The sequence below is a fragment of the Arvicanthis niloticus genome, chromosome 15 (assembly GCF_011762505.2).
Source record: "Arvicanthis niloticus isolate mArvNil1 chromosome 15, mArvNil1.pat.X, whole genome shotgun sequence".
Lineage (NCBI taxonomy): Eukaryota > Metazoa > Chordata > Mammalia > Rodentia > Muridae > Arvicanthis > Arvicanthis niloticus.
In genome coordinates, this window is record NC_047672.1 from 45,916,749 (window position 1) to 45,939,100 (window position 22,352).

At 40.2% G+C, this 22,352-nt stretch overlaps 1 protein-coding gene across 3 annotated transcripts in view; it reads right to left on the bottom strand.

Moving 5' to 3' along the window:
* Positions 1-22,210, bottom strand: part of Mdfic (MyoD family inhibitor domain containing) — a 78,929-nt gene extending 56,719 nt beyond the window's left edge. The window contains exons 1-3 of one of the 3 annotated variants that reach the window (XM_076913677.1): positions 21,873-22,197; positions 21,471-21,648; positions 2,480-2,599 (exon numbers count right to left, since the gene is read on the bottom strand). In XM_076913677.1, the coding sequence (XP_076769792.1) occupies positions 2,480-2,599; positions 21,471-21,564 (214 nt within the window). In that variant the 5' untranslated portion in view covers positions 21,565-21,648; positions 21,873-22,197. Of the gene's footprint in view, positions 1-2,479; positions 2,603-21,470; positions 21,649-21,872 lie in introns of all 3 variants that reach the window. The other 2 variants (XM_034519567.2, XM_034519569.2) reach the window with 2 other exon arrangements.
* Between the last annotated feature and the right edge of the window lie 142 nt (positions 22,211-22,352).

A 22,352-nucleotide genomic window follows, 5' to 3' on the forward strand; every position in this document is an offset into this window, starting at 1 on the left:
TCCCACACCCCGGCCATCTACTTTTTCTTTTCTTTTTCTGAGGCTCTCTCTCAGTGCAGCCAACCTAGCACCTCAGTGGGAACATTCACATCAATTCTGTGGAAGCCAGCTGTCCTGTTCTTCCACGGCCCTCAGGGAGCCACACAGGACTCCTGGAACCAGAGTGAGCCAGTACTGACTCATCGCTCATGTTCACTTCCAGCCCAGCAGAGTTCTGAGCTGCCAGCTCCCTTTCCAAGGCCCATTGTTATTACAAAAGATCTGCTGAGCCTTCACAATGCCCTGAACCGTAAGTAAATCCAGAAGAAAACCTAAAGTGGGAAGCAGACAGACTTAGAAAGAAATGGCTGAGGACTCTGTTGGAGAAGGCCATGAAGGAAAGGCAGACAGACAGCTTCATGGAGTACTGAATCAGGGAGATGGACTAGCTACATGGAGTACTGAGTCAGTGAGATTGACAAGCTGTTACTAATCACAATGGGAGACTTCTTGGTGCTGGCTGGGATGGAGCCACGTTTAGCATGCTCCAAGTTGCTCCACTTCATATGTTTCTTATACATCCAACCAGATAGCCTTCAGCTACAAAAGTATGACTGGGAAACTAGCAGAAATAAGAGCGTTTGGAATTTTTAATCCTCATTCTGAGTCAGATGTTCACCCACAAGTATTTGAAAATGCTCGCCAGCTCGGGTTTCCAGTAGTATTACAAGCGATGGCCATTATTTCCCCAAGTCTATTTATCTGCCAAAGGTCACGAAGGCACTCACATAGGAGGTGATAGATCTCAATATTTGTACATTCTTTCTGTGAACATTAGTCGAAACCTGGACACTTGTTCCCAAATGCTCCAGTGTCCCACGGCACACATTGCATCATTATCTCAGTAAGGAAACTATTTCCTGCAATATTTTTGAGCCGTGTCCACTTAAGCGGAGAAGACAATGGAAAGAACAATTCACTTTAAATCCTGTTTTTAACAAGATGAATTCTGTGTCTAAGATGAGCCCTACCAAGTAGCAAAAAAACTTTAACACGTTAATCCGAATCTCCAACTACTTATGCCACCTTGTATTTGGGAGTTTGCTGTAAGTGAATTTATTTACATTTTTTCCCACTATGGGCTTGGAAAAGAAGACTGAAGAAATAGATCAATTAAATGGAACTCTTACAATTCTGCTTCTACAAAGAGGGGAGCGGAACTACACGTGTCCCCAATAAGTGGAGGTTGAACTCTCTTCTGTAAACCTTAGCACCAAGTCTACTTTCTAGGAAATCACATACAAAATATGCCAGCATTCCACCAAATCTTATGTTTTCCAATTTTAGAGTTAATATTTCGATAAAAGAGGATCAATATATATTGAAAGATAAGTGTTTTCTTCAAATGCTGTTTACTTGATTCTTTAGAAATGGCTATATAAATCCCGTTCGTCATGAATTTCTACGTTGCATTTCCTTCCTTCCTATTCTCTTCTCTAAGACAAAAGTATCTCAAATCTAAAGTTAAGAGAAAGAAAGCATGTTGGGGAGCTTTTGTAGAAAGGAAAACTATAAATATCTTTCAACAATATTTGTATTACTATTGGTAATTTTCTGCCAAGTTGGTGTTTTTCTACTATTCAGTGAAGGCCAGGAGCTGAGCATTCTTCAGAAGAAAGAAACTTCAAAACTTTTGACGAAAAAAAAAAAGTAACACAAGTGGGAATCTATATTATAAATTGTCTGAAATGATGAATTAACATTAAATTAGCTAGTACAACACTTTAATCTGAGAAATGCATTCTCTCTGCACTCTGGCATACTAATACCGAGGCACAGTAACCATGAACAAGAATTCAAAAGATTTCCTTCTATGCGTTTTCAAATGTGTCCATTTATACTCTTCCCTTTGCTAAATACTTTTCAATGCCAAATGTAATCTGAGCAACATAGGGGGACTCCGGGACTAGACATAAGTTCCACACGTCTAAGGCCTCACACTGAAGTCACATTTTGAACGTCACCCAAAAGATACTAAATATCTTAACATCTTCAGAGTGAAATAAATACACCAATGCTTTATAAGTACTCTATAAAGCCACCTCAGAAGCAAGAGACGTGCCAAAAAGACATAAATAGCAACATAAAAACAAGTTAGGTATCAATTGCCAAAAGAATAGCAACCACAGAGCATGTTGTCCTTCAGATCTTATATTGTGTTGGACATGTACTTAGAGACGCCTGCTTTCCAATGGTTGCTCACTCAAGAAAGAGCTGGCTAACTCTAACAGTGGAGCATAACGTTTGCAGGCCAGTTATTCCATTCTAAAGAAGATATAAAAGCTCATAGTATATTTACATTCTAGTTTTAGCTCTGATGTTTTAGCACCAGTAGAAACACTGTCAGATTTAGAGATGTGTCGCAAAATTACTTGGGAAGGTAACTGAGGGCGGGCTATCGTAGCTGAAGCGCCCCAGTTCTCTCTTAAGAAATACTTACTTCTGACGAGTTCACCATCTGAAGGATTTCTCCAAATGGACTGGTCCCGCATTAGCCCACACCTGGTGTGGTTACTGGTAGCTTGCCTTTTATCTTTCTCGGTATTTTCCTCATTACATGCTTCTGAAAAAGATTAAACATTTATTAGCACTTGAGGAGTGCTACCAGTCTTTCCGTATTTTGGGGAGGGTTGTTTGTTTGTTTGATGATTTTTTTGGAAACAGCATCTCCTAAAACACAGGCCTGGAACTCTCTATGTAGCTGACAATAACCTTGAACTCCTGCTTTTCCTACCAGCACCTCCCAAGTGCTGGAATCATAGGTGTGCAGCCCCATACATGGCTTAAGTTTTTCCTACTGCTTCCAAGTCTGCCATAGGTTAAGGAGATATAATAATAGCGTTATCGGCTGTTGCATATATTCTTGGCCCATTAACATTTGTTGGGCTCCTACTATCTTTTCATCATTAAGGAAACATGCTCCAAAGAAAATAAAACCTATCAAGATTGCAGTAAATAAGTTTTAGCACAGCAAGTGATCTGTCATCACAGAGAAATGTAGAAAGGTTACATCAAGGATGAGAGCGAGTGAGTCCATACAGGTAGGAGGCAGGTGAGACAGAAAAAGTATCAAAGGAGAAGAGACTACAAATGATTGATGGACATGAAAGCCAGAGCACAGTTGAATGAGAAGTAACTGGGCAGTGAGGATATAGGAAACAGGTACAGAGGTCTCTGTAGAAACCGAAGGAAAAAGTCAAAGAGTGTGCAATGCCTCCTCGGAGAGGCAAGTGTTTAGGATGAGAGGTTGATATGTAGGATTATGAGTTCTCAGGTGGAAAGACAACATGTAAGAAAATGGAATGTCTTATTGGGAGCATAAGTCAAACAACAGAGAAAGAGAGACAGAGACAGACAGAGACAGTTGGAAAGAGACAGACAGAGACAGAGATAGAGACAGAGAGAGGAAGAAGAGGAGGAAGAACAGAAGAGAGACAGATCTAGGGGGGGAGAAAGAGACTGAGAGTACCTGCATAGGCTCACAAATGTGAACAGCTTCTCCAGGCTAATGGACCTATTTGCAAAGGTTGTGGAAATGTTATGAGGTCAAGCCTCAATGGAAGAAATGGATCACTTGGGGTAGGCCTTGAGGTATCATAGCATGCTCCACCTTCCATTCATTCTGGGCTCCCTAATCGCAGAAGAAATGTAACCACTCAACTTCCTGTTCCTGTCACAGTGCTTTCTCTTCCTGCTACCTTGTCTTCTATGCCACGAGGACCTGCCTTTTTCCACAGTAAACCTTGTCTCTCTTAAGATGGTTTTGTCAGGATAGTTTATCATAGCGACAGGAAAAGAGCTAATACAGGCACTGAAGTGGAGAGTTAGCCAAGTCCAAACAGACACTGAGAAGAGTTTAATTGAATGACATATCAGAAACGGTGGTAGATGTGAGAAACTAAGTAAAGTTTGCACAGATAAATGGACAGGGTTGGAAAAGACCCAAAGAATGGGAGAATAAATTATACATTATGTACTAAAGACCTATGGTATATACAAACATTTATTCATTTCACTGGGTGATGTCCATATCTTGAAATATAACATGTTACCCAACCTCATGCAGTTCGTAGTCTGGGAGATGAGTTGAAAAGTGAGTATTATTTGAGTGTGCAAACCAGAAACAAAGGTATAGTTAGCTAATCTGCAGGGAGTGGGCGAAGTCCTGAGTAAATGTGTATTGTTGGACATGAGCCAGCCATGTCAAGGACCAAAGCCTTGGATTCATGGAGAATTGGCACATTTCACACTATGTGAGGCTCAGATAGATTGCAAAACCTTCCTCTAGTCAAAGAGTGAATATTCATGGTGTATGAAGAAAATATATGCCATGTCCTCCTACCTTACAACCTGAAAAAGAGCTATCCTGTAGAGACTGCTTCTACTGATTTTAGCTAAATCTGCCTCTGCTTCAGCATCTGTAAACCCTCCATGACTCAGCTGTATACTGTAAACACTGCCTTCATGTTCCACTGTGTAAAATAAACATGAGCTTCCATCATGCTGCGGCATCTATCAGAGAGCCCAGAACACCTGATCCCTACTAGGTGTGTGTGTGTGTGTGTGTGTGTGTGTGTGTGTGTGTCCATGAGTTTTGTCTTCTCTTCACTTTCTTGCTGTTCCAGTCAGGTCAGTCCCTGGTACCATATTGAATACACACTAGTCATCATCCTCACATTCCACTGCTGAAGCATTTCCAATTGCTGAGCTCATCAGCAGAGAGACTAGAGTCTGTACTATTAGGGAGGAGTAGAGAAACTACATGATGTCAAGCTACAGAGGCAAAGAAAGGAAGGAGACTCAACTCAGACAGTTGTTAAAATTTCCAACAGAAGAGAGAAGAAATCTCTGCACTTGCAAAAAAGTTTCATGACATCACAGAGATTTCACAACAAATTAACAATTCTGTCACAAAGCTCATTTCAACACATGAGAAATAGTTGGGTGTAAACTCAGGATGAAACCCAGAGGCTAAGATTGCTACAAAAAGTGGGGGGGGGGGCGCGAGGTCAGGCATTTTTAGACTGCAAAACTATATTCAAACATCAGTGAAATATAGATTAAAGCATGCTAAAACAGTATGTTCTAGATTTTTATAACATTCAGCATTATCGGAGGGGAAAATGTAATCTTCAAAAGATGTGTTAGTTTCAATTAAAATCTTAACTTTCTTAAACAATTGCAGAATTCATTACTGCTATAGTCAACCCCAGCCTTCCGGAGATTATCAGTAAAGAAAAGACTTTCTGTGACCTCACTAGTACACACGAACTGGCTTATCAGCAGTCCTACATGCTCACACTGTTACGAAGCTGACTGCCGCCAGGTGTCATGCTAGTAGGCTTGATTCAATTAGTAACTTTAATTGAAGCTGAATGAAATTAATTATATAATTTTGAGCTGTTCAAGTTTAATTCCATTAAAATTAATTCATGAAACCGAGGCATTATGAAGCATTGCTGCCTAGAAGAAAATAGGTATGAATAAACCCTCTAGACACACTTGACGCATATTTGAATCATGTCCAATATTCGAGTGCTAGGCACAGACCCTCTCAACTCCTTGCAGAATAAATGGCAATGACACGTGCTTCATAGACACATGGATTTATGATGATGATGTAACCTATTCCCGGGGTGGGGGAGGGAATGGAGTTCCTTCTACCCCAAATTCTTATTAAGAGACAGTTGATCATGCTTTTTTAAATGAGCTTTCGTATCTGCAAACTATAATTAGATGATCCCTACTATCCTGAAGTCAAAAGAGGAAAAAAAAAAAAAAAAAAAAAAAAAAAAAAAAAAAAAAAAAAAAAAACCTACCACTCCATGTTTCATTAGATTCAAAGGGAAATAAGTTATGTGTGATTCCTGTGACATCACAATCACCAGGATGGTCAACTTCGCCTCCTTTGAAAGCTAAGTGTCTTGGCTTGAAAGCTGGTCTCTAGTTTGTCCTATGATGATCTACTGCACCCAGCCCAAGGCAGGGCTCAGTAAAGGCTCCAAGTAAAAACTTAAATTGTCTTAGGCTAGTTCTTCAGTTGTATAAACTAAGCTTCTGTGGCCACTTGACAGTGCTAGGAAAAGCTAATGCATGGACACCATTTCATTTGTATTATTTTACATTTCCTCATCTTAAAGGAAGATCAGATATTAGCCTCATAAACAGTGGGTATTTACACACATCACTGAGGAAATGGAAGGAAGGGAGAAAGAAGGATTTTACTGATAGACAATCATGCATGTTACAGACAACACCCAAACAGAATTAACCATAGCAACAGGTTTCAATCAGCTGTGTCCTTCTTCAGAAGAGTTAATTATTAGATATTTATCAGATGACCATTATCAATGTAGGCATGGTACAATGTTTAATAACATGATCATCATTAATATAGCCCTGCAGTGTTGCATGTGCATTGGAAAGCCAAGGATTCAATCCATTTCATTTTGTATATGCGTAGATTTGTGGTTGCAATTCAGTTACTATGTGTAGGCCTAGGATGGAGACCCCCAATACCAAGTGATTTCCCTAGCATGGGACATCACTGTGGACCCAATTGTAAGAGTTTACAGGTATAGCCAATGGGTTCTTTCCTCTGTTTGATTATTCTAAGCCATGCTTCTTGGTTTTGATGATGAGTCAGAACCATACAGAGAACTCTTGCCACATATAGATGGGACAGACCCTAACCTTAGAGGATTTAGTGCAGGTGGCTTTGCTGAATGGAAGAGTGATGTCAAAAAAGAAATATGGCCAAGCTGGACAGGTAGTAAGATTCATATCTTACTGTTCACCTCCTCAACACAGGATTCCAAGGAATCAGAAAATGAAAGTTTGCCTAAGCATCTAATGAACACATCTATATTTAGTTATACTTTCTTGTCAGGACAACTATGAAAGCACAAAATCTGAATGATTTATAATACTATCCAATTCTACCATTATATGGGGTAACATAAATATATTTTAGTACCAAAAATTGAAAGTCTTTTAAAATTACCACAGGGCCAAAGGTTTGGCGTGTATTTGTGGGTGTGTCAAACTTTCCCGTGTGTTTCTTCTACACAGAGAAGTGGAAAACAATTTGTAGATAAACGAGTTGTAGAGGAGACCATGTCCTCCAACAAATCTCTCAGCCAGGGAGACCAAACACACTCACATGAAACAAGCAAGCCCCAACAGAACAGAAGGTGGTGGAACCGGTCCAGGGTCAGCCTTCTGGCTCCATGGCTGACAGCTGTGTAAGGAGGGCAAGGCCCTACTCTCCTCTTCCTCCTCCTCCTCCTCCTCCTCCTCCTCCTCCTCCTCCTCCTCCTCCTCCTCCTCCTCCTCCTCCTCCTCCTCTCCTTCCTTCTCCTCCTCTACACGGGAAAACAGAGATATTGGACTACCAAGGCCATCTCACACTCAGACAATGTAATTGACTGCATTGGGTAAACAATAGAACTCAAATTCCCATAAACACTAAAGGATGCTCAGAATAGAAGAAATCATAGGAAAAAATGTAGGCACAGGACTTGAGTTCATTCTTAGAGAATTATGAATTATGAATTCTGTTAAAGAAAACTGAAGAGGTAAAAAAAAATAAAGGTTCTAAATGATCAATTTAAGTATATTATTTTTTCCTCCAAGATCACTAACATGATAGAAGTTCTGCACCAATAGTGAGAGACTGCCCACACCAATAATCTTGATTGTTTCTGCTGAAGGAGAGTAGGAGATTTCAAGTAAGTACAATTTTTTATTTCAGTTAAAATTCTATACTATTTTACTTAGCTGGTATTATCCAAATTTCAAACCTTGATAATGTTACTTATCTCAGACACTTGGGGAAATCAAATAATTGATTCATAACAAGAAAGAAAAGCTAATAACAAGCAAGAAAAATTTAAAAACATTAAATAAATTGGATAATAATTTACATGAAATTTATATATGCCATATAACAGCCATTTACTTGATATCTGGTAGTTCGGTAATTTTTTTTTTTAAGGGAAAGATAAAAATGGTTTGCTTTGTTGAAAGAAAAAGTTAATGAATTCTCACAATTAGAGTACTGTCGTGGAGATTTCCAAAAGACTTAAATATATATCATTTAGTTGATCTTCACAAGCATCAGTGATATAATTAGGAAGAAAACAGTTCAGTTTTACAGATGAGAGACTCATCATGTCTCAGAGTCAGATAACAAAGTGGAAACAGGAGGACAATGGAGGAAATGGGGCACAGGGGCAGAAGAATCTTGTGGCCCAGCTGATTTCAGCAGAGAAACCTCAGTGCTCAGTCAGCCCTTCTCTCAAACTGTATGACCCCACCCGGGAACATGGTCTGCTCTTAGTCTGATATGTCAGTTAGGTGTTCTTTGTTTTAAACGAATGTGTCATCAGGGAGTCTATATCTATGTTATCTCTTTTGTAGACAAAATGTAGTGAACTCAATTCCTTCTATTAGACAAATTACTAAAGCTATAAAACTGGAATGTGCCCACCAGTCTATATGTAAACAAATGTTAATTTTAATAGCTGATATGTGTGTATATGTATATGTCATATGCATGTGTGTACTTGAATGTGTGTGTGTGTGTGTGTGTGTGTGTGCTCACTCATGTGTGTGGATGTGAAGATAGGAAGCTGACACTTTTACTACATCATTCCTCCACTGTTTGTTTGATTGAGACAGGTTCTCTCACCAAACCTGAAGTTTACCATTTTGGATGCAGTGGATCCCAGGGATGGTCCTGTGTCCACCCCTGCAGTGCTGGGACAAATATGTCCACATGCCAAACCTTAATGTGAGTTCTAAGCATCTGAACTCAGGCTCTCGTGCTTGTACAGCAAACACTACCCACTGACCCATCTCTCCAGAACTAGTAACTGAATGCTTCCAACAAACCATAGTAACAAAAGAATACAGACTGCTTCTTCCAGTGAGCTATGGTTAGTGAAGTTTTTGGACAGGGATGCTTGATTAACCTTTGAGACACTATAAAGTCTAAACACACACAGCCTTCCAAGAAGTAAGGATAATGCCTTCATTTTAAATCATAGACGTGTGCATCCTTCCCTGTCAATAAGCAAAGATTACCTTTACTATCTCTAGGACAGACATAATATCCCTAATTTGGACTCTGCACTAGAGAAATACTTAGGAACACAGGTTTGAAATCAATTTGCCACACCAAAGGGACAACTACTAATTATGAGAATCCTATAAAAATTATTCTTTATTAAGATTCTTATCTTTAAAGTTCCATCTTTAAAAGGAGAACAATAATATACCTAGAACATAGGTTATGTCATAGTAAATGAACTCATATATAGAAAGCAGTGTCTTGTTCATACTAAGAGCTCATCAACAGTGACTATTAACTTTTACATCTTTCAAAGTCCTGCAATATATATATAATGGGAAAGCTGTTGAGGTCAAAAAACAAAAATACAATTGGTAATCCCTTTCTGAAATACCATACAAGCTACCTGTCTGTAGATTGACTAAGGAAAAGTACTATCCTATGGGAAGTTGTGGAGTTTTGTTTTGTGTTTTGTTTTGTTGTTGTTGTTGTTTGTTTTTTGTTTTGTTTTTGTTTTCCTTCGTGGATAAGGCAGTTCTAAGAGGAGAAGAATACTTTGAAGTCAAATTTGGATACCTGCATCTGACTTAGCATTCTGTGGCCACAAAGTCTGGGTTTTCCTCAGCCTTTTCTAGTAGTCTATCTAAATATTTTTTTCTTTTTTTCTTTTTTTTTTTTTTAACATACTATCATGTCCTCTCAAATATTCTTCTGAAGTAAGCAAGGGTAAACTCACAAAGCAGTCATCAAATATGTTGTCCTTTGCTTATCTGTGTATAATAATGTGTACATTACTGGATGTATAAACAATCATAGAACTAGGAAACTATCTTGCAAGCCCTCCTAAGCCTGAGTAATTGTTCAATGCACTTATATTTCTACAAAAAAGAAAATACAGATCACTGTGCTTAAATTTAGGGAATTATACAAGTTAGGTCTCATATACTTTAATTAAGTACTCAGTAATCTATAAGATACAGTTTAGAAAATATCTACATTTTCACTGTTTACTAACCTCTATCTCTATTTCTTCTATCTATAAAAATTGTCTCCTATAACTTCATTTTATTATCCATTCAAAACCCAGACAATTGTATTCTTGTTGACAATTTCCTTTAAAAAACATCTTAGGTGAAAATCACTAAAAAAAAGTGAAAAAATCTGTGACTATCTTTTCCCAGAAGCTCAGAACAATGTGGAAATTCTGCAAATATAACCTTTAAAACCAAAAACAAAGTTAAGCCAGCTCTCAGGAAGACCTGGGGCCTGGAATTTCACTTCTTCACTGATCCAAAAGGAAAACAAAACAAAACAAAACAACAACTCTCAAGCCTAATGACCTTTACAGAACAATGCAAATCCAACCTTCTTTGTCCATTTCCCCAATGGATTACAATCTCCTTTTCCAAAAAGCATGTAAGATCATATAAATAACCACTCTAACACACATTGGTGGACAAACAGGCATATAGATAAACATACATGATTTTATAAACAGAAAAGTGCATGTAATCACAGATAAATAATGAGTATTTCTGGATTGAGTTGAATGCTTACGTCAATTCAATAAATTCATCATTACCCAAATTTTGAAAACAGGTGAGACTTTTTAGCAAGATCTGAAATGTATTCCTTTGAAAGAAATTTGGAAGTCTATGGTCTGATTGGATTCAAAATGTAAAAAACCAAACCAGAACAAAAATATAAACAAAACAACTTTAAATGACCCGGCTTATCTATTGAGGTAGCCAAAGGAAAATATACATAAGCAAAATGGAAATACTTACAAAATAGAAATATATGATTGGATATGAACATTAAAAGAAAGTATAAAATGCATTGCTGGTTAAAAATATGTCTCAGTAAATCAGAAAGGGAGAGAAGGGTACTACACTGTCCATGTTTAAATGCAGGGAAGGATTAGAAAGAGAAATTTAGTAATGGAAAAAGAATGTATTACCTCTTAACATCTTAATCTCAAGTACCTTTATGCTCTTAATCTGGTGAACGTGCTTTTAAGTCATCTGATCCTGAGGTACAGAATTCCCAAGCTTAACAATGTTTTCTCGACCAGGAACACTCACACTATAGCCAAACATTCAAAGGTTCATGGAATGTAGCATTCTTGTCTTAGCAGCCTCCAGAATTACTCATGACAGGAACTCAGACGAAAACATTCAGTACTCAGCATGCCCCCAAGAAATGACTAAAGACACAGACATTGGTCCTAGAGAAGAAAGGAACCAGCTAAAGCAGAACTACAGTTGCCAATCAGTTTTATCCATAGACCTCCTCCATGTCTAGCTAACGTCATCTTCCATATCACTTTGATTGATTTGCTTTAGTTTGCTGTTTACAAAATTGACAGGCAAACAAATCTACATGAATGTTCATCCTTGCCTTATGTGACAACTGTACCTTTTAAAATGTCTCCTGTTCTCTCTCCCCTATGAGAACTACCTCAATTCATTCTCTTTATTTGCATTCTAGTTGTCTTTACATACACAGTAGTCTTACTTAACCTTACCTAGAAAACAAACTGTTGGGAAAACTGTGCTGAAATCCAGACATGGTGTCCACAGTAGCTTCCTTACTTAGCTGTCTATGAACACCATGTAGAATGAACTAAAACTCTGCCATCTTCTCCTGTGTCAACATGATGATACTCTCAACTTTAATCTTGTCAAGTTCACCTTTCTTTTTTTTATTCCTCCTTTAAAAATTATTAGTATGTAGTGCTTATAGCACATCATGGGTTTCGTTATGATGTTCTTGTTCGTGCATATAATGTACTTTTGAATCCCTCTTTCAGTGGGTCTCGGCTTTAAACACTTTTCTGCTAGCTCTCAGTGATTTGATCAGGACCAAATTCCTTTTCTGGTTCTCTGGCCAAGCAATGAACCCTTATTTGGCAGTTTTACAACAATGAAGAGCACTGGAACTCGACAATGAGCCAAAGGGGTTGTTTAATCTGTAACAGCATTTCAAAGCTCAAGACTCAGACTTTGAAGTAAATACACAAGAAAAGACAGAGCAGGCCATTACAAGTTGTGGTAAGGACACAAACAAAATAATGATGTACGAATTAAAACTTTATTGACATTGATTTCTTACACTGCTGATGAGATTTCTTACACTGCTGAATGATTGATAGAGATTCGATTTAAAGTTGGGGTAGAGCCTCTGCTAGTTCTCAGAAACACTTAAGCCAGAAGAGTCTCAAATAATTCCCTAACTCACCTTTGGGACACTCTCAGCCCTACCTCTGGGATACTACATTTGTCAAATTGTCCCTTAAGCACACCAACCCATTTTTCTGTAGCTCTGCAATCCCTATCATCTCTTTGTCTTTCACCCATTCAGCAGCTATTGCATGGCATTGTATGGGTGGGTCCCTTGTCTTAGATATCCTGATAGGCCTATCGTCATTAGCAAAGGAAACACAGTGATTTACCAAATCCCTTCCAGTCTTCAACTCTTTCTGCCTGTTTCCCTAGTGAAGTCCGAATCCTGGGCAATGGTAGGAACAGAACCATCAGCAACTTTTATTTTCCAGTTTTCCTTGTGCCTTAAACATTAATCATTTACCATTCCTGCTCGTCAGGAGTCCTGAGTCCCCACCTGCTTACAAATCTCCAGTCACTACCAGGATGCGCATTTGTTTCCGTCCCAAGGAGAAGTGCTTTTCTTTCAGAAAAACTCAACAAAGTGTTCCTTAGATCAAGAATTACACAGAAACTCTATTTTCTGTTCTCAGATTATGCTATTTGGTTTTATATGTTTTTATGAAAATTATGTAAAACACTTGTTTGCTAAGCAACCAAACAAAAAGAACTGCCTTTCACATTGTGCACTGGCCAAAAGCTTCTTTGCTATTTTCCCATGCTTGATAATTTATCTTACTTCTTATTGAGAAGTGATATGAACCCTTTCAGGAAAAAAAAAAACAACTAAATATTCTGCTAATAACTTGGGTAAAATAAAAGTTTATATTCATAAACGTTCTGAAGGTCAGAAGCTGCTCCATCATGAAACAGATGAGGAAAGCTATACTTTGGGTAGAGAAGGCAGAGCTGGCTCCTGACCACTCCGCCACCTGACTTCAGAGTTTCTGACACCTGCTCTACCACAAGCTACCTCATTTTGAGTGTCAGCTCTACACAAATTCAAACCAAAATAGACCAGTAAAGAAATAAAGCCTAACATCTGTCATACGTTCTCTAAGTTATGTCACCAGCAACACACGCCCAACAAAACCAAACCCTTCCCATCACCCTGAGAGTCTCTCCCAGTCACTACACGTTCTGATAAGCTCTAGAATTAGACCACAACCGCCTGAGTGACAATTGGCATCACCTAATCTGTCACACATTCTTGTTGTAATCTTCCAGCGGTAGGTAAGCAAGGATTGCAATTCCCTTTAGCAGCTCTCACGTCCTCCCTCACCAATTTGCATATAGCTATATGCCTTATGGGTACATCTATGTGCATAAACATTCTTAATCTTCAAGGGGCCATGTACATAGCAGGTGCACAAAACACTCGGGGACAGGGTCTTCCCTTTCAAATGTCAACACTAAAATGTATGTGTTAGCGTAAAACTCATTTCCAGCTTCATTCCTGAGACTACAAAAAGACTGAGCCAAAAGGCACATGTATATGAATCATCATCGTTGTTCAGATCATGTGGGCGTGAATCTGAAAACAGAAGTAGATTGCAAGTAGAAACCACAAGCAAAATCAACATTTTCGGGCTAAAACAGTAAGTTCCTGCTTACTGGAGTTTGAGTGATCAGAATTAGAATTCTACACTAGAACTCGTCCTTCAGAACCTTAAGGTTGAAGAGCTTTACTCCTCCCAGGTATGCATGCTAAGGCGAAAAGAGGAGCTGGACTTTTACATCCTTCCGGGAAGAGCTACTGTTATTATCAAGAGGGACGGAGCAGGAAGGGAGAGGGAAGAGGAGGAAAATAGGAGGGAGACAGATCTAAAATACTGGTTCATATACACAACCTCTCTCTGAAATAGAAGGGCTGCAACGTCTTCAGTCTGCCCCCCCCCCCAGGGGAATCACCAACATTAAAATCATTCCAAAGTCTAGAATGATGCAACACACAGTTGTCTTTTTAACAAAAGCAGAACACAGATACTTAGGGACAGAAACAGAAATCACCCTCTTTAGCCTCGGCCTTCACTCAAGAGAACCGCATTATCTCATGCGGTTAGATGGAATTTTTTCCCCCTGTTGTTTGTTGTTCTAAACAATTTTCCATTTTCAAATGCCATAACTGTAGACTATGTCAATTTATGTTTCCTTATTTTTCCCCCACCCTTTTATTGCTACAAAAATATAATACTGGTAAAATGCACTGTTATTTGGCTTTCTTTCCATGAAATCATCTCAACCAGATCCAGGAAATAAGGTTGAAAGAAACAGGAAAAGCCCTAACACGCCCCAAAATTCCACAGCTTCCCTCACAGCTCTGTAAAGGTCACTGGATCATATATATCAAGTCCTTGAAGGCAGACTGACCAAACAAAGCCGCCCTCGCTCTGCTGGAGTCTTCACCTGCCTGTGGCAATGTTTGCTAGCTGGGAAGCTTTCCTTCACTATCTTCCTCCTCCTCCCTTCCTCTCTCTCTCTCCTCCTCCTCCTCTATCAACCTGAAATGATGACAGAAGAGTATAAAGACACTCCCGTCACATCTGCAGGATATTTGTCCTTTGTTCTTTTTTCTTCCATGGCTTCTAAAACCCTGCCAATTCCCAGTCTTATGCCAATTCCACAATCCATTCTCTCTGCTTCTATTCCCAAGCTCCCACATGATCCCTTCTGAGAAAGGCAATCAGCCATGCTGATGCCTGTCCAGCAGAATTCATGCCACTCATTCTTAGCTAAGCCCTCAGCCCCACTGAGTAGCCCTGGGTTTGCATCGGTTTGATTCCCTCTTGAATACTTTTCTCTTTCAACAGTTCCCACAAATCTCAAATGTCTTGACTCATCCTAACCTCCCTTGCTCCTCACAAATACTCCCATCTACTTTAGGGAAAGGAACTGAGCCTTCCATAGTCTCTTTTTCTCTAACTTCCTCCAGATTATAGTTTAATCCTTTTCTCCCACACCATTTCAAAGGGAAATATCCCAACCCTTTAAACCCTTTCTAGAAATTGACTCTTTGTTCTACAAGTGCTCGATACAACACAGACACCCAAATCAACCCATGTTACATTTTGATGCCACTGTCCTGAGCTTTCTTCCCAGTAAGGTGAGAATTCTCAACCAACCATTCTGGGAGAAGCTTTCTATGCACATTCTTTGTCCTTCACAAATGACAATTCTTACCTCTTATAACCAACAGGTATCACTAAATATTCAATACTTCTGGAGAACCATTATATACTCCTCTGTTTTGTTTTGTTTTGTTTTGTTTTGTTTTTCGAGACAAGGTTTCTCTGTTTAGCCCTGGCTGTCCTGGGACTCACTCTGTAGTCCAGGCTGGCCTCGAACTCAGAAATCCACCTGCCTCTGCCTGCCAAGTGCTAGGATTAAAGGGGTGCGCCACCACTGCCTGGCCTATACTCCTCTTCTGTATTCTTCCCAAGGTATAGACTTCCCTCAAGATTTCATCCCTTCCCTGACTCTGGAGCCCACCATCTCCCTCTGCAATGGTGACAGTCACCCTAGTTACAAAGCCACTGTTTGGCTACCTACTGGTGACTATGACTAATGTGAAGCTCCCTGGACTCAACATACTCAAAACAAGACTAGTGACAGAGCAAATCTATAGATGACCTTAAATTCTTACCTTTGCAACAGCTTCCATATTTTATATTTTACATAACAATGCCAATTTAATTCATCAACATGTATAAAAAATACACTTGCTGTTCTTAAATACATTTTCTCAGTGTCCCCTGCACTGGCACTGTCCCAGATCTTCTACTATTTCCAGGGTACTGTAGTAACACTCTAGATAATTGCCAATTCAACTCTTTATCCTACTCCAAAATCACCCGTTGACCTGTCATCATGCTTGGTCTCCTAAATGCAAACGGTCTTCTACATTCCCCTTCTAAAGAACCTTCAAAGGCTCACTGATGCAACAATAAAAAATGTACATGTTCCACAACAGAACAACACCTCCTGACCCAGACTTTACCCAGTCTTGATTGTTTTCACTGTCATTTTCTGCTCTTTCATGAAGCCCATGCACTTACCTGTCTGGAGTGCCCAACATTCTATAATCACCCTCCTGAGTAAGTCATGCTTCAGCAATACATCCCACCACCATGCTTCCTAGCCCATGTCATACTAAGTCTTCCTGAAGGTTTTGCCAAAATCCAACTAGAGATGACTGGTGTCTTCTGATTTCTGCCATTGAACTTTCTTTGTGCTTTTTTTATGGTACATAATAGTGTGTGTGTGTGTGTGTGTGTGTGTGTGTGTGTGTGTGTGTGTGTGTGTGTGTGTGTGTGTGTTTATATATACACATTCATGTATGTAAATATAATTAACATGCTAGTCACCTGCCCAGTTTATACCAGACTAAACCATAAAACAGATGTTTCCTACCATTCAATTTAGGCAATTCAAATTTTCCAAGTACTTAAATCAATGCATAGGTTGATGAGTTTTAACTCACTCCTTCCTCCTTTCCTTCGTTTCTTCCTGCTTTCCTTTCTTCCTTCCCTTTCCTTCTGTTCCTTTGTTACTAAAATTTTCCAGTTTCCATTCCTTGACTCATTTGACTCTTAGCAAAGGAAGAAACAATACAATGCTGACAAGCCTTGCCCTCTTGAAGCTAATCTTATAAATTGGACATTACTCCTTTCGTGCTTATGAAAGAGTTAGGACTTTGGCTTTCACTGTGCCTAAAAATGTTCCCACATTCCCTTTAAATCTCAACAACTCTTCATCAATTTTATTAATTATCTCTGTCCTTTCTCAAGAATATATATGCAAAAAGTGTTTTAGGACAGTTTCTAACGGGTTTATTTTTAATTTTTGTTACTTGTCTGTGGCTGCCAGAGTTGTAATAGTATATTGTGTGAGATTTACCATAAAAAAAAGAAAGTTTCAATAAAATTTATTTCCAACAATCTTTTAGGTTTTTTTAAGGATCAAAATATAACTTCCTACTATTTCTAGGCAAAAATATAATCCAGGCACCAAAAGTCCAACATACAAATAAACAGGACTCCTGTGAAAGGTGAGAACTGTCCCTGTGTCTTGCTACCCAGTAGCATCTCCAAGAAGCTGTGAAGGGATGCAGGACAAGCATCTCTATGGAGGTGGCAAAGGTATTCCAATGCTATTTCATTGTGGCATGCCTTTGATTTTCCTCTTCCATCTCTTTTATGCTATTTAAGACATACTTTGTTTTAAATATATGGTTTCAAAGATCAGAAGTACTTTGGGATTGAGCTAAAATGTAAAATCAAAATTTAGAGGCTTTACATCAGTAGAGCATTTTTATGGACTATAAAATTTAAATTTAGAATTGTTTGTACAGCTTTTTGAAAAGTCTCTATTGCACTCCCTTCTACCCTGCCCAGCATAAAAAGAAAGGACTGTTCTCTATTTAAAAGTCAATAAAATGGGTATTTTTATGAATAAAGGCTCTGAATTAATAAACTTTAGACAGAATCAAATACCACCCGGACCTTGTTGCACATGCAGATCCTCTGATTTTCTACCTAGAGAATCTTATTGTGCACCCGAGTAAGGATGAATTCCTATTGGTGCCCAAGAAATAAGGACAGAAGGTTTTTCTGTCTAAGCAGTACTGACTTTGGGCCAGGCTGTTTATTGTTTGGTTACTGTGCTGTCATGTGCCCTGAAGGATGCTGAACAGTATCCCTGTCCTCTGTTCACCAAGTGTTGGTAACATACCCTGCCATATTGGGACCACCTAACATGTCTCCAGATGTAGTTAAAGAATCTTCCTGGGGCCAAAATCATCTCCGGTTGAGAAGTAATGACAGAAGCTGTCCAAAGATAATAAATTTTGAGAAATGCCATCTTTAAAAGAGATAAAACAGCATGACCAAAGTAGAGAAACTCAGATATGTAAAGCTTACATTATATAAATTGAAACAAACAGGCTTCCCAAAAGGAAATCTGATTAGCTCTATAAACTCCTGACAACACAGCTAAGCTTCTAAGTCGGAGCTCCTCTTAAGCAGTTTCAGCTTGAAGAACCTCTCCCTCGCTTCTATTTTAGATTATTTTTAATTAACTTCACTGGCATTTTGCATCCTGCTATGAAAAGTCCGCCTAATAGTCTCAGAGGACTCTCCCTAGAGACAAGAGTACATTAAATCACACATTATCACATTAAAGTATATACCAGCACTGAGTCCAACAGTGTACGTCTTGGCAAGTGCACTGAGGTGGGGGCTGGGATGGAAACGGGCTCCAGTGATTCACACTATCCAGAGCCTATTAACTTCAGTGCATCCCTTCATGTGACAAGGTTGTATTGATTTACTACTGCAACCGCATTTATCACTATGGCATACGTTTTACAATTTGTGCTCCACCTGCTTTCTTGTTTGTCACTGCATGTGGGGCAATCGCTGTATTGAGCAAGCCCCTTACGTTCTTTGGGCATCCTTTTCCTCATGTAAAGACATAACCCATTGAAATAAATTATTTCTAAAGATTCCACTACATATAAGTTAAAGGCTCTTTCAGTTACTGTACTGCATGACAGCAGAAAGAGCATTCAAATGCTTAATCCAAAAGCAAAGAAAATGGCAGTGAGAGGAATCATATCTACAAACCCATTTTCTTAGAAGAACAAGCATGGCCCAAATAGCCTTTCACCTACCAAGGTATTTCTACAAGAATTTTGCATGACACTATAACTCAATATTTTAGAAGTTGGTTATAAACAGAAAAATCATTTTAAAAGACATTTATTTTCTGTTTGCAAAAGCAAAGACAACAAATCAGAGGCCCAGAGTTCATATCCAACCTCCAAGTGTGGTTGGGTCTTTGCCATAGGAGAATCAAAAAACAAAACAACAACAACAACAACAACAACAAAAAACCCCACTCAATTAGTTATTATAAAATGATGAAAGAATACACATACACACCTAGAGTTCCACTAGCCCTTAGGACATCAGAAAATATGAGCCCACATGACAGTACATAACTAGAACTAAGTCATGCTATCTCCTGGCCCACTTCCTCTCCTGGACCTTGAATCCCAGAAATACCTTGCCTGCCACTTTCCTGGTTCCCATGTACAGCTTGTAGCATGCAAGCACCTTACTCTGTAACACCTTTCAGAACACGCCAGAAAGAGTCCTAATATCTATAATGCTTTCAAAGCAATAGAAAAGATTGCAGAAGCACAACAGAAAGGTAAATGTTTGGGACTGTCCTCTCAGTAAAGAAAACCTTTCCAACTCAATGTTGAAAAAACGCACTGGATTATTCTGTTGCGTTTCCCAATACCACCTTAAAGGTTGTAGAACTGATTCCAAAATTTGGAAGTTCAAACCAGATTTAAAAAAAAAAAATCCCTAAAATTACTTCCAACTTTTAAGGATTACACCTGGGGTTACTATAGTGTAGTGAATAGCCGATTGCAACATACTAAGTGTGGTATTACATATATGAGCACAGTGTACATATAATAAGGATGCTTAACTCTGCAGAAGACATGTCTCACTCTTTTTTTCTTTTACAAAACATCTTCTGTAAATGTCCCTAAAGAATTATACTTTCCTTACTATATGTTGTGTGTAGAATTTTAAAACTAAATTTTGATGAACTGGACGCTAATGTCCTACTATGCTCAGACACTATGTTTTGTTTTTCAGAAAGAACAACAAAAACCCAGTGATGGGGTAAGAAGGTGGGACTACTTGAGGAAGGTGATGTTCAGTTGCAACCGGACATTGATTTTTCCATAGAAAGATATGCATGTTGTATGCAACTAGCATTTAACTCAGGTCCTGACATCCAACAGCTTTGTACTGCACAGGTACACTAGGTATCACAGCAAGTTCTTCCAGGAGATTTTAAACTTCCATTACATTAACATTGGGTTTTGTGCATACTGACTATTTTCAAAATCAAATCATTTTACCTGGCGTGTTGGGTGCTGATTTTTGGCGTAAGCATTGTTTAACAGCAGTGATTAATGGTCCAAGTGGGGTTATAAAGAGCCTATCCAGGAGTGGCTAGGACTGTGGCTGGCATAGCTAATGACAGAGAAATGACAATGTTGACAGTAGTGTGTGTAAGATGGGCTGCTTCTGAGAAAACATGTTTATCAGCCTATGTCTGTGCTTTTCTACAGCTAATCACTTGGATCCTCTCTGTTTAGGAAAAGAAATGAGTCACTCTTCTAAAACAAAATGATAAACAAAACATTTCAATTTAAGCATGGATATTTTCTGCTATTATCTACTCTGGCTAGAACAGCAACTTCTCTTCCTTTTTGCATAAAAAAAGAAGAAAAAAGAAAGGAAGAAAAAAAGAGAAAGGAAGGAAGGAAGGAAGGAAGGAAGGAAGAAAGAAAGAAAGAAAGAAAGAAAGAAAGAAAGAAAGAAAGAAAGTTAGTTAAGGCAATATATATTGGGGTACTGGGAGACAAGATTTTGGACATGCTTAAAATCAAGAGTTTTGGAAACCTGCAAAGTTATCTGGTGTCTGCCAATCAGAACTCTCCTCATTTGAATTGTCCTTACTGGAAAAGGTAAGAGGAAATGTACCAGTCTGGTTCTGCCAACACCTGAAATCTATTACCTTCAAAGAATTTTAAAATGTGGTTATGGAAGCTTCCCAGAAGCAAAAATGTTGTTTTCCCTTTGGAAGAACTCAAAAGAGTTAATTCAGTCTTGGGACATGTTTATTTCAAAACCAATGTTATTGAAAACATATGCAGGAGCCATTCCAAAAGACACTGGTCTCAGAAACCTGGATGCTTAACCTGGGGGTCAGAGTACCCCCACAAGAAGCAGAAAGATGAGTAGAGCCCCACACTTGCTCAGAGAGCAGAGACAGTCCTGTGTGAGAAAAGAACATAAGAACTTAAGAGAACTAGACAAGTTTTGGAGACCTCACACCCCTCCTGGGTCTCTGGCCAAGAAGCGCTTACTTAGGCAGAAGGTAGAAGCCATTCTGTTTCTCACAAGGAAGGGGGAGTAGAGGGACCAGGGACCCCGCCCTCCTATCCGGTTGTTGATCTGGGGCAAGGATCCACGGGCAGACTTGTTTAAGTAACACGAAGTGTGCAAAAGTTCACAACTATGAAGTTGGAGCCCATCCTCGCAGCCCCTCACCATCCCCACCCACCCACCGCCCCATCCATAAGTGTGCAAGCACTCGTTACTCACCACGGGCCGGGGAGCCCAGCCGGCCGCCGCCCGCCTCGGCCGGGCACTGCTGCCCCGCGGGCCCCGGAGCGAGGGCTTCACCCGCGGCGGACATGGGCTACGCTCCGAGCCCGCGCCGTCCCCGCGGGGTGCACCGACCCCGGCTGCTTAGGTGCTGGGTGCAGGAAACGGCCTGCCTCTGGCGGGAAAAGCAAAAGGGACAGTAGGATCAACTGTTTTTAGAGCCCAACACGCCGCCGCGCCGGGGCCATTCCCTCCCCCTCTGCGTCCCTCCTCCAACTCCACCCCGGGGAAGTTAGGATTTGAAAGCAGCCTAAGGGGACGCTGCGAGCGGGAAGCGCGCGCCGGGAGGGGACGCGCGGGGACCCCAGAGGCAGAGCGACCTAAGGGACCTCCACCTACCTCGGCATCTCCCCCCACGCGGGCTGTTCGGAGTCCCTTCCTCCCGCCACCGGTAGTCAGAGAGGCTCGGGCCGCGGCACCATCGCGTCCCGGCAGCCTGACCACGTCCCACCGCCCCCGGGAGTGGTGGCGACAGTGGCAGCCGCCCGCGCTGACTCTGCGCGCTCTCAGTCCCTTTCCTCCGGGCAGCCCCGCTCCAGGAAGGACTTTAGGATCCTCTTGTGCGCCTCTTTCACCCTCGGGCTGCCACTCCTACACTCTTCAAACACTTCTCTCTCTGTGGCTCCCTTTCATCATATCCGGATTGGGGTGGCCTCGAACTCTTGGCAGACAGCCCCGAGGCTGGGGGCGGTGCGACCTAGGTTTGGCCCTGCTCTCCCTTGCCGGAGGGAGCTGTCTGGGTCAGGAGGACAGAGCTGGGCAGGCCAGATGCACTATCCCCAGCCCAGGTCCACCAAGGTTTGGGAAAACAGGGAGGGA